The following is a 12,436-nucleotide window of genomic DNA, read 5'->3' on the forward strand; positions in this document are numbered from 1 at the left end:
AAGAACGTTATCAAAGACTACTCTATTTTAAAAGGATACAGAAGCCAACTTGGAGGGGCTGCCATGGGCCTAAAATGGGAGAGTTTAAGATTCAAAAGTATAATATCAGTGGAATAAAACAAATCAACTATGTTAAAATCCACAATTTTGTAATAATATTAAAAAGCGAAAAAACCTCATTAGTCATTTAAAAATTTTTTATTAATTTTTTTTGTGAGGCATCTGTCTGCTATTTAATCATTAGTCACTTCTGAATGCCAGATAAACAGTGGAAAACAAAGGGAAAGAATCAAGGTTTTGATCTTGTGTTTTCTGCACAAACTATATTTCAGGACGATAAAATTGTGGATGAAGAAAAGTTCTATTTAGAATAATACCAACTAACAAATGAAGAAAAAAATGGAAGAAACAAAATACCATTTGAATCTGGACAGGGCCAAGTTTTATATGGCATATTTTAAAGGTGATTGATTGGTGATGGGTTTACAATTGTTGAAGGTAGCTGATGGATACATGTGGGTTCATTATTCTCTTTACATATATTTCTAAAAAGGGGATATTTTCCATTTTTTTAAAAGCCCTTTATCCTCAGGTTGCAGTATGTGTAAAAGAAAAAAAACCCTTTAAAAAGAATATCGTGGCTGCAGCTTCAATTAATGAAATAATAGCTTGATGATATTAACCCTCCCATAGATAGCAATGTAAAATCTGGACAAAATATTTTGATAAAAAAGAACTATTTGAAGGTACTGGAGAGTGGCCCAAAGGAGGCAGAAACTGGAGGACAGTTGAGATCTGAAACATACAAACTGCACCACTTGAGTTAAGAATATTTGTATCTTTTTTTTCTTCAGGACACTCCAAATCCTCATGGTGAAGGGTGGCAAAAAGCCAGTCTTTTTGCTTTAGGGTTCAGAAGACAGAAGTTAGCTATGGCAGAGTGGCTGACAAATGAGGGAAAGGGAGTAGAAAGTGAAATCCGTGAAAGAAGGGAGCTTCAGAGAGGACAAGCCCAGAATCTGCGTGTAGGCTCTGCCCAACTACTTGGCTGACCATTGAACAATAAACATGGGGGAGAGACTCCAGAGGACCCAGAAGAGAGACAAGCTGGTAGCTCAAAGAACTTGGCAGAGATTTCAACTGTTGGCCACTGCATGTGAGGCAGAATTTGGAGTTAGGTTCCAAAAAATTTAAAACCTGGTAGAAAATATATCAACATTCCTAAGAGAAATATAGCTGAATCAAGGGTCTTAATAAAATGTTATTTATAATGTTCACCACACAAATAAAAGACTTTCAGATGTATGAAAACCCAGGAAAGTATGACCCATGGTGAAGAAAAAAAGTAGCCAAAAGAAGCAAATCCCAAGATAACAAATATTTAGAATAAGCAGATAAGGACTTTAAAGCAGCCATTATAAGTGTGCTCAGGGACTTCAGATGGGGAATCCCACTGGTGGAATTAAAACTATAAAAAACAAATAACTGTAGAATTAAGAATCACAATAACCAAAATAAAATAAAAATCTCACTGGATAGGTTTGTCAACAGATGGAAGACAATGGAAAAATGAGTCAGTGCGCCTAAAGATAGATCAATACAAATTATCCAATTTGAGTAACATGGAGAGAATTACCTAAAAAATTAGTGAACAAAGTCTTAGTGCTTTTTGGAACAATATTAAGTGATCTAACATATATGTAATTAAACTCCAAGAAGAAAGGTAGAGAAAAAGCAAAGTAGAAAAAAATTTTGAAGAAATAATGGCTAGAAATCCCTCAAATTTAGTAAAAAAAAAAAAGGAAAACATACAAAAAAAAAAAAAAAAAACCAACAACAAAAAACTCCAGTTAGATTACAGTTGCAAGAAGTTCCATGAAATACAAATTTATCTGTCAATTAAAAAGAATGGGCCACTTATGGTGGCTCATGCCTGTAATCCTAACACTTTGGGAGGCTGAGATAGGAGGATCACTTGAGCCCAGGAGTTTGAGACCAGCCTGGGTGAGACCCCATCTCTACAAAAAAAATTTTAAAAATTAGCTGGGCGTGATGGCAAGCACCTGTGGTCCCAGTTACTTGGGAGGCTGAGGTGGGAGAATTGCTTGAGCCCGGGAGGTTGAGGATGCAGTGAGCTGTGATCATGCCATTGTTCTCTAGCCTGGGTGACAGAGCAAGATCCTGTCTCAAAAAAAAAAAAAAAAAAAAAAAGAAAGAAAGGAAAAAAAAGAAAAGAAGAAAGAAAAAGAATGTCCACAAACCCCAAATAAGAGAAATACAAAGAAATCTACGTTCAGGCACATAATATTAAAACTGCCAAAAATCAGAGAAAAAGAGAAAATCTTAAAAACAGCTAGAAAAAGAACACATTACATATAGGGACACCACAATACGAAGTTGGCTGACTTTTAATGAGAAACAATGGAACCAGAAGACAATTGAACAGCAACTCTAAAATGCTGGGGGCTGGGAGGAGCCCTTAAGACCCAGAATTCCATATCCAGTTTAACTGTCTTTCAAAAATGAAAGCAAAATAAAGACATTTCCAGACAAAGACAGAGATAATTCATTGCTAGTTGATCTGTCTGACAAGAAATCTAAAGCAAGTCCTTCAGCCTGAAAGAAAATGACACCAGAAGATGATTCAAATCTGCAGAAAGAAAAGAAGTACATTGTAAATAGTAAATATTTTGGTAACTATAAAATACTGATAAAATACGTATTTTTCTTTTCTCCTTTTCATTTCCTGAGATGACATAAGACTGTATAAAGCAATAATTAAAACACCTGTATTTTGGGGTTTATAACATATAAAAGGTTAGTATATATGACAATAATAGCACAAAAATGGGGAGAGAAAATGAAACTATATTGGAGCAAATTCACTATATTTAACCAGGATTAAATTAATGTGGACCTGAACTAACTAACTAATTGGAATAAGTTAAAATGAACATTGCAACACCTTGAGCAATCACTAAGAAAACAATTTAAAAATAGTTTAAAAATTAACAGGAATTTAAATGGCATGCTAATATTATTTAACACAAAAAAGATGGTTAAAGAAGAAAGAAACAAAATGGGCATAAGACTTATATGAAACAAATATTAAAATGACAGGTGTAAATACAATCACATCAATAATTGCATTTAATATTAATAGTCTAAAAAGATACTGTCAGACTAAATCAAAAGGTAAGATCCAACTATATTCTCTTTGCCTTTAAAAACCTGATTGAAATGAGCCCAAATGGAGCTCATATCCAAGGTTACGTGCATCTGAGTCTTCCAGGAAGCTCTCTTAACTTTGGCTCAAGTAAACTCTTTAAATTATATTTTGTGCCTCAGCCTCTTCCTTTTAGGTCAACACTTTTTATAGCTGAAGAGTAGTCTGTGATATGCATATACCACAGGTTGTCTAACCATTCACCCATTTGGGTTGGTCCACTTTTTTGGCTATTCTAAAGATACAGAAAAAAAAACTTAGTTCAGCCTACATCCAACTATACTCAACACAGTACTTCACCTCTGGTCACCAAGAAGTGTGTGGGGATTTCTCCCCAAGAAGCAATTCTCTGGCAGATTCTTCAGTGGACACCAGCTTGGTGTCCCCTACCTCAATTCAGTTCTGACAATATCTACGTAGAGATAGCGTCAGATCCCATAGCTTGGAGGCTCTGTCCCACAAGACTGCCTCATGCTTCAGATGCTAATCACAAGCACAAGTTGTTGCCCTAGAAGGTAGAAGGCAACAACAACAACAAAAAATTAGAGACCAGGGTGGTTGAAATGAATGTTGCTGTAGTCACTGATGAATGATGACAAGGGCTAGGGCAATGCTACCCAGAGTGTGGTCTGTGGACCAGACCCAGCGTATGAGCTGTTTGTTACCAATGATATAAGTACAGAGATTGAGGATAAGCATGGAGAAACTATTATAACAAATTGAAGTACCAACATTATGTGTTCTAATAAATAAAAATAAGGCTTTTGTTCTCTATGACTTTTCTATATATTTTTCTCATAATTCATTTTTAATGTTTTACATATGAACCGGTCTGTGATGAATTGGACATTTTTAAGAAGTGGTCCTTCCCCATGGACAGCTTGGGAGACAATGGTCTAAGGTGGGTGACTGAGATCGGAGGGAAGTAAAAATCACTGGAGGTGAAAAACAGGGGGTTTGGGAGCATCACAGTCCATGCCAAAGTCCCTGGTTATGGTGCCACACACAGGGAGGCGGTGAGGGCAGTAGGAGCCCTGTTTGTGTTCAGGGCCCTGGGGAAGCAGGTGCTGAGGAGGCAGGAGGGAGTCAGAGCTCAGGTGCCTTAAGATCGTGGTATCAGCTGCTTCCAAAAGGGGCATTCCTGTCCATCAACCTCCAAGTTAGCATGAGGCTTATAAACCTTGCACCCAGTTGTCACTAAGGACAGCCTCCTGTGCTTTCCCTGGACAACACTGCTCCAAGGAGAGTGCTCCAAGGGCTTGACAGCCTGACTTCTGTCAGGGACTTGGCAAATAGAAACCCAACCTGTGCAAGCCCCAGTTGGCTCCTGATGGTTGAATGAAAGAGCATGGCCTCAGACACAACTGTCTTCTAAGAGGGTGCCCAGATTCTTCAGGAAAGTGAAGCCCATACCCTTCTGATTCCAAGCTCAGGAGACAGGAATGATGCCAGGGCTGTGGAGTGGGACATCTGGCTCTGCACACGAGGACAGCCTTGGGCTGCAATTTCTAATTTGCATGTAAAGGCAGCAGCATATGGCCACTGTCAGTCCTCAAAGGGGCCATAGGCCCTGCTGGGGCAGGGAGAGGGGAACGAGGAAGTACTTACACTGAAGTCTTTCCCCAGGTAGAGAAGCAGAGAAAGAGTGGGGCATGAATCCCAGGGGTCCCTGTGGTGAGAGGAATCACTGAGACTCACACAACCTGGTCAGACATTTATTAGGGCAGTGGAGCCTGTTCTCCATGCCCCAGGCCTTTCAGATTGATAGGATTTCAATGTGGAACTCTGGCTGCTTTGAAGGAATTGCGTATTGGACCTGTAAAAAGCCATCAGTCTGGAAGGCAAGGCTGCTCTCTGGGACCTGGAACAAGCAGAGAGCATTGCACATTTGGCGGTAACATTGCCGGCACTGCCACATGCGGATGCAGGACTGGAGCTTGACCGTCGCCTGCTCCTGGATGACATAGACCCTCAACAGGGCCTGCCGCCGCTGATGTATCCGTCTCTGCACCAGCGTCCTCCACCAGCACTGAATCATCCAGGCCCTGAGGGCAGCGACCAGCAGGGTCCTGCGCACCAGGACCCCACGCCACCAGGCCTGGATCTGCCCAGCCGCCTTCACCCTTTTTCCATGATGCAGTTGTGCAAGAAGCAACTGGCCAAGCAAAGCAGAGGACTCCCAGTGAATTTGTCACCATCAAGCACAGGTGGTTCTCTAAAGAATCAGCCCTCTCCCTGCTGGTTTTGAGGACCCAGGAGACCTGGGTGGGGTTTGTCCTCTACTTCTGTCCTGTCCATGGCTCTGGACATCCTCACAGTCCCAGTGCCCTCATCTATGAAATCGGAATATGTTTGATCTGTGGACTTCTTGGGTTTATGGGATTAGGGGAGACACTTTCTGGTCCAGAAGACCCAACTGGAAGACCAGGGTGTGAGGAACTGAAGGATTCTTATAAGAATCCATGAACCTCTGCATTTATGGCCTGTGTCTTGGTCCAAACTCCAGCCACGATGCTGCCTCCTAATGTCTTGCGTGGTGCTGCAGCCCTTTGGGGTCTCCCCTCATCTCACTTTTGTGGACTTCCACTACCATGTCTCTGTCCCTCCGCATTCTGCTGGGCCTTTCCACTTCCTGTGCTGAGCCCCACCTATCAGGTGGCTGTGCACATGAAACTTCCTCCCCTTTTACTGTCTATCTCCATACCTTACTCAGTTCACCAAGGAGAGGGAGGGCTTGAGGGGATAAGAGGGCAATGCTGAGCCAACCCCTGTGGGACCAGAGATGGAGCTCCATTCTAAGAACTCTGGGGTCAAAGAGTCAATGATCTGCAATTCTCTCACCCTCCTGGGCCCCACCTACCTTCCGTCGCCTCTGTCTTTCTACATCATCTTCATCTGGACCACCTTTCTGCAATCAGAATGTGGGTGTGGGGGAGCATGGGTGAGGAGCAGCCTGACTGTAAAGTCCCCACAGGCCCAGTTCCCCATTCTTTGCCTGGGTCCTAAGAAGTGGCCTGGTGCTTTCCTGGGCCATGGGACAACTCCCCACCCCTGGGGGAGTGTGTGTGCCTGAGTCTTACACAGCATTTACTGCCCATGGTTTGGAGCAGTGGTTCAGGTGATCATCTCCCTCTGGTTGCTGTTCCCTGACCTTGGCAGGGGCAGGAAAGGTGGAGAAAGAGATGGCCATGATGTCACAAAGGCAACTATGACCGGGGCCAGAGTGCCTTTTCCAGGCTCAAAGTTGATGGATAAAGAGCAAATACCTGGCTCTCCTGTTGACTTCCTTGGGCAACTCTCTGTTGAGGAAAAATTGTGCAAATATCATTTCTCAGATTGTCATCTGCCTGTTAATTTTTTTCATGGTTGCCTTTCCTTCCACAGTTATCTTTAATTTTTGATATGCTCAAATCCATTGCCCCTTTACAATTCTACTTTTGTAGTTTTCTAATAAAGTGTTTTCCATCCAGGATCATAGATTTTTCTATTAGATTCTGGTCTACCTTTTACATTAAGGTGTTTTAACATTTAATGTAGATGTTTTTATAAGACATTTACAATTAGAAATGACAAAGGGGATGTTACCACGGACCCCACAGAAATAAAAATAACCATCAGAGACTATGCACACAAACTAGAAAACCTAGAAGAGATGGATAAATTCCTGGACACGTACACCCTCCCAAGACTGAAGCAGGAAGAAATTGATTCCCTGAACAGACTAATAATGAGCCCTGAAATTGAATTAGTAGTAAATAGCTTACCAACCAAATAAAGCGCAGGACAAGAAGGATCCACAGCTGAATTCTATCAGATGAACAAAGAAGAGCTGGTGCCATTCCTACTGAAACTATTCCAAAAAATTGAGGAGGAAAGACCCCTCCCCAGCTCATTCTATGAGGCCAGCATCATCCTGATACCAAAACCTGGCAAAAACAAAACTTTAGGTCAATATCCTTGACAAACATTTATGCAAAAATCCTCAACAAAGTACTTGCAAACTGAATCCAGCAGTCCATCAAAAAGCTAATCCACCATGATCAAGTAGGCTTCATCCCTGGAATGCAAGGTTGGTTCAACATATGCAAATCAATAAAATGTGATTAATCACATAAACAGAATTACAGACAAAAGCCACATGATTATCTTAATAGATTCAGGAAAAGCTTTTGATGAAATTCAACATCTCTTCATGTTAAAAACGCTCAATAAACTAGGTACTGAAGGGACATACCTCAAAATAATAAGAGCCATATATGACAAACCCACAGCCAACATCATACTGAACAGACAAAAGCTGAAAGCATTCCCCTTGATAACTGGCACAAGACAAGGATGGCCTCTCTCACCACTCCTATTCCACATGGTATTGGAAGTCATCTTGTAGCTTCAGAACATCAGGGAAAAAGAAGATCCTAAAAGTTTCCAGAAAGAAAAAAAAAATAGGTCACATCCCACAAACAAAGGAATCAGAGTGATAAAAGACATTGTGTTAGTCGGTTCTTGCACTGCTATAAAGAAATACCTTTAAAAAAAAGAAAAAAAATACCTGAGACTGGGTAATTTATAAAGAAAACAGGTTTAATTGTCTCATGGTTCTGCAGGCTGTCCAGGACGCATAGTGGCTTAGTAAACCAATGCAGGAACAGAAAACCAAGTACCACATATTCTCACTTAGAAGCAGGAGCTAAATAATGAGAATTATTATGGACACAAAGGGAAACAACAGACACTGGGGACCACTTGAGGGTGGAGGGTGGGATGAGGGAGAGGAGCAGAAACATAACTATTGAGTACTAGGTTTAGTACCTGGGTGATGAAATAATCTGTACAACAAACCCCTGTGACACGAGTTTATCTATATAACAAACCTACACATATACCCCTGAACCTAAAATAGAAGTTAAAAACCAAAACCAAAACTAAAAACCAACAACAACAAAAAACTTCATGTACCTTGTTTAAAAAAACTTACAATTATAAATTAATTATAAAAATTATGAATAATTATAATCTTAGCATTTATAAAAATTATAAACATAATTATAAATTAATTATAAAAATTATAATTAATAAAAAAGGACAGTATGCATTTCCTGCCTTATTCTCTCCCAAAAGAATCTCCCATCACTGAGACAACTATTTTTAACTCTTCTGTATATTTCTCCTATGATTTACCTCTATAACATGCTATATAAAATTATTTTCACTTTTAGATATTACCTCTTGACTTCTTTTCATGAAGTGAAGATTTACCTGTTCCCATCCTTCTGCTCTCCTCTCTATATGATTATAGCATCACAGTTTTTGGTTCAATAAGTATTCAGTGCTTCCATCATTGTGATTATATCCTGTCCATGCCTTAGCAACATGGCATATTGCTATGACATAGCCTTTCATGCATTCCTGTCTGTTGTTCCTGGAGCTCTTGATTGCCATTGTTTGTACTAATTTATCTGAAACTTTCCATCAAAACTTGGATAATCCGTCAACTCTGCTTTTTTCACGGACCCCTGCACCACTATGTAATCTGGGTAGCTGCTCTTTAAACCTGCTGCCTGGTCATTCTTCTGGGGTACCCTCTCCCCAGCATCCTAGGAATTTCCTTCCCTTCTTCCCTGTGAGGACTCTCCTACTTACTGGATCCCATGTATTGCAGGCACAGTTTTACTGGGGTGCAGAACCACTCTGGATGCAATGGGATAAGGAATTCATAATAGGAATTAGAACATATGCGATTGTGCAAGCATCTGGGGAAAAGAGGGTATTACATTCTAGATAGAAAATTATTTTTTGTTCCTTTCCTTTTTTTTTCTTTTCTTTTGCTTTTTTGAGAGAGGATCTCTCTCTGTCACCCAGGCTGGAGTGTAGGAGCACAATCACAGCTCACTGGAGCCTCGACCTCCCAGGCTCAGTGAACTCAACCAATTTTCCCACCTTGGCCTCTGGAGTAGCTGGGACTACAGGCACATGCCACTGTACCTGGCTAATTTTTTGTAGAGATGGAGTTTCACCATGTTGCCCAGGCTCGAAAATTATTTTTCTCTCAGAATTCGTTCCACTTTCTGTTAGAGATTTTGATCTGTGTCCTTGCCCAAATCTCATGTTGAATTATAATCCCCAGTGTTGGAGGTGGGGCCTGGTGGGAGGTGACTGGATCATGGGGGTGGTTTCTCAAGGTATAACACCATCCCCTTTGGTGTTGTCATGGCAGTAGTGAGTGAGTGAGTTATTGTGAGATCTGGTTGTTTAAGCGTGGCACCTCTCCCTCTCTCTTCCTCCTGCTCGTGTAAGATGTGCCTGCTTCCCCTTCACCATCTGCAATGTTTGTAAGTTTCCCAATGCCTCCTCAGAAGCGCCTATGCTTCCTGGACAGCCTGCAGAACTGTGAGACAATTAAACCTCTTTTCTTTTTAAATTACCCAGTCTCAGTTATTTCTTTTTTTTTTTTTTAAAGATACTTCTTTATAGCAGTGCAAGAACCGACTAATACAATGTCTTTTATCACTCTGGAATGTGACCTATTTTTTTTTCTTTCTGGAAGCTTTTAGGATCTCCTTTTTCCCTGATATTCTGAAACTACAAGATGATATACCTAGAGATGTGTTTTGGTTTTTCTAACCATTCATTGTGTTGGGCACTGGTTTAGCCTTTTAATTTAAAAATTCATGTCATTTACTGGGAAACTTTGTTGTATTTGCTTTTTTTTTTTTGATAATTTCTACCCCTCAATTTTTTTAGTTTTCTATGTTTAGAAATCCTATTAATCAAATCATAGATTGATCCTCAAAGTTTCTAATATTTTCTACACTATATTCCATCTTTTTGTGTCAGTTTCTCCCTGTAAGGTGATGGAATATGTCTTCCTGGCCTTGAGTTTGACTATATGACCTGTTTTGGCCAATAGAATAGTGTAGAATGACAGTATGCAAGTTCTGGGCTGGGCTTTAAGAGGCTTGTCCATTTATGTTTGCCATCTTAAACTTTTTGATCTACTTTCTGGTAGATTTTCTATATCTTTTAAAGAGTCATTCTCATCCTCTGAATATTCTTTTTTTATAGCACACTATGCTTGTTTTATTGATTTGTTATTATCTCTTATGGGTCTAAGAATACTAATGATAGCTGTTAGTGGTGTGTGTGTGTGTGTGTGTGTGTGTGTGTGTTTGAGACAGAGTCTTGCTCTGTCACCCAGGCTGGAGTGCAGTGGTGTGATCTCGGCTCACTGCAACTTCCGCCTCCTGGGCTCAAGTGATCCTCCTGCCTCAGCCTCCCAAGTAGCTGGGATTACATGCACCCACCACCACACCCAGCTAATTTGTTGTATTTTTAGTTGAGATGGGTTTTCACCATGTTGGCCAGGCTAGTCTTGAACTCCTGACCTCTAGTGATTTGCCTACTTTGGCCTCCCAAAGTGCTGGGATTATAGGCAAGAGCCACTGCACCTGGCTTGTGTGCGGTTTTTAACCTTTTATCTTGTCTCTAATATTTCTTTTAAGCCCTTCTCTTCTGTTTTTGTTTTTGTCTCAGTTTTCTCAATAGAAATCCCAGAACCTTGGATAAGAGAGTAGGATAATGAAACCTGTCTGCAAGCCTTTGGGGAGCTGATTTGGCAGAGAGGGCTGGAGGCTTCTCTATTTAGCCTGTACACTTTCACATACTCCCTTGGTTTTTGGTATGGTGCTTCACCACTGCCGCCAGCTATGCCTGCATTCCCTGCATTCAGATGCTCTCTGGTTCAACTTATCTAGTAAATAAACCTGTCTTCTTCCAAGGTGGGGAGAGAACTCTTGCCTGGCTATGTGCGTCAAGGAGGAGGATGGGGTGAACACAACAATTTCGTAAATAAATGTTTATTTCCTACTTAGATTCTTAGTAGCCAGTACCTCAATTTCACACTAATCATTTTGTAACACATTTTAGTGTCTATGAACACTTTTCTATTCTGTTTTCAAAACTGATTTAATGAACTGTGGAAATTAATTCTGCAATATGATTTTTTTTTGCATTAGTTTGTCAAGTTCCGGTAAGTCATGATGAGATTTTGATTAGAATTAAACTTAATTTTATTTTATTGGAATGTGAGTTTACTAGATTATGTTGGAGACAAGTGACAATTTTACAATGGTAAGAATTTCTATCTATAAATATACTATATCTCTCCTTTGTTCAGGTCTTCTCTTATGTTTTCTGAGCTGTGGGCAAAGTGCCACGTGCAATGTCAGGGATAAGGAGTACGCCTTGCTTTTGCTCTTTCTTCCTTGTTGCTGGCTGGACTGTGAATGTAATTACTGAGTTTGAAGCAACCATTTTTGAATCAATAATGACCTTGGAAATGGAGGCAATACATAGCAGAGTAACACATTAGAGGGGCCAGGATTCCTCACCCTGTGGAGCGCCATATCAGGTCTGGATCACCTATACTGGACTTACATGGGAAAGAGAAAAAAATCTTCTCATTTATTGAAACCACTGTTTCTTTGGTTGTGCTGTCACTCACAGCCACCTTCATCCTGATATATCTAGGCTCCACCCCAGTGGTTCTTAGGGTGGGCAGCCTCAGACCAGAAGCCACAGCATCACCTGGAATCTTGTTAGAAACACACATCCTGTGATCCTGATACACTGAATCAGAAGTGCTAGGTAAGGCCCAGTAATCTGGGCTGTGACCTATAGGTCAAAGCCATGACCAATCCACATTTGATTTACCCTGTTGGCCATTCTGATTCTAGGTGTGAGCTGATTTATCCACAGCAGATTCTCTTTCATTGTAGTTTTCTGCATTACAGGAATGTTCTGGTCTTCTGCGTGTATTAATTGAGAGACAATTCCACGTTTACTGTCAAGAACTCCCTAGGCACACCTTCTGTCAAGTTTCTGATTCAAAAACCAGTGTTTGAAAACCACTTCCTGAAACATTGCTCACATAATATTAAACGCTTTTTGTTTATTAATCCAATGAAATGTCTTACTCTTTAGATATCTGACCTGGCAAACTGACTTGAGTGAAAATGGGGATGTCTTGACTCACAAAATTAAAATTTCCCATAGGACAGCTAGGCAAGCTTCAGGCATGGCTAGGCTTAGTCCCTCCCTTTCCATCCCTTGACTGTACTTTCCTCGGTTGGCTTCATTCTTAGCAAGCTTTTTCTGTGTGGTGCCCCCAGCAGCTCTGCTTACATAATCCCTATAGTTAGCAAACCCAGTAGT

General features: G+C 40.6%; 1 protein-coding gene across 2 annotated transcripts; it reads right to left on the reverse strand.

The window, feature by feature from the left end:
* Positions 1–4,927: 4,927 nt before the first annotated feature.
* IQCF3 (IQ motif containing F3) lies at positions 4,928–8,912 on the reverse strand. Of its 2 annotated transcripts, none has more exons than XM_054483717.1 (7): positions 8,483–8,912; positions 7,576–7,641; positions 6,991–7,152; positions 6,493–6,525; positions 6,307–6,377; positions 6,087–6,134; positions 4,928–5,381 (listed from the first exon to the last, which is right to left on the reverse strand). In XM_054483717.1, the coding sequence occupies exons 5-7, from the start codon at positions 6,322–6,324 to the stop codon at positions 4,983–4,985; spliced, it is 465 nt and encodes a 154-aa protein (XP_054339692.1). In that variant the 5' UTR covers positions 6,325–6,377; positions 6,493–6,525; positions 6,991–7,152; positions 7,576–7,641; positions 8,483–8,912; the 3' UTR covers positions 4,928–4,982. The 2 variants fall into 2 exon arrangements, with proteins under 2 accessions (XP_054339692.1, XP_054339691.1); XM_054483716.1 differs by having other exon boundaries at positions 8,450–8,912.
* Positions 8,913–12,436: the final 3,524 nt, after the last annotated feature.

This window comes from Pongo pygmaeus, chromosome 2 (assembly GCF_028885625.2).
Source record: "Pongo pygmaeus isolate AG05252 chromosome 2, NHGRI_mPonPyg2-v2.0_pri, whole genome shotgun sequence".
Taxonomy (NCBI): domain Eukaryota; kingdom Metazoa; phylum Chordata; class Mammalia; order Primates; family Hominidae; genus Pongo; species Pongo pygmaeus.

Coding starts and splice junctions, on each gene's coding strand:
- IQCF3 (XM_054483717.1), bottom strand. Junction 5,382..6,086: donor AAAGACAGAGGCGACGGAAG/GTAGGTGGGGCC, acceptor TTGCTTGGCCAG/TTGCTTCTTGCACAACTGCA.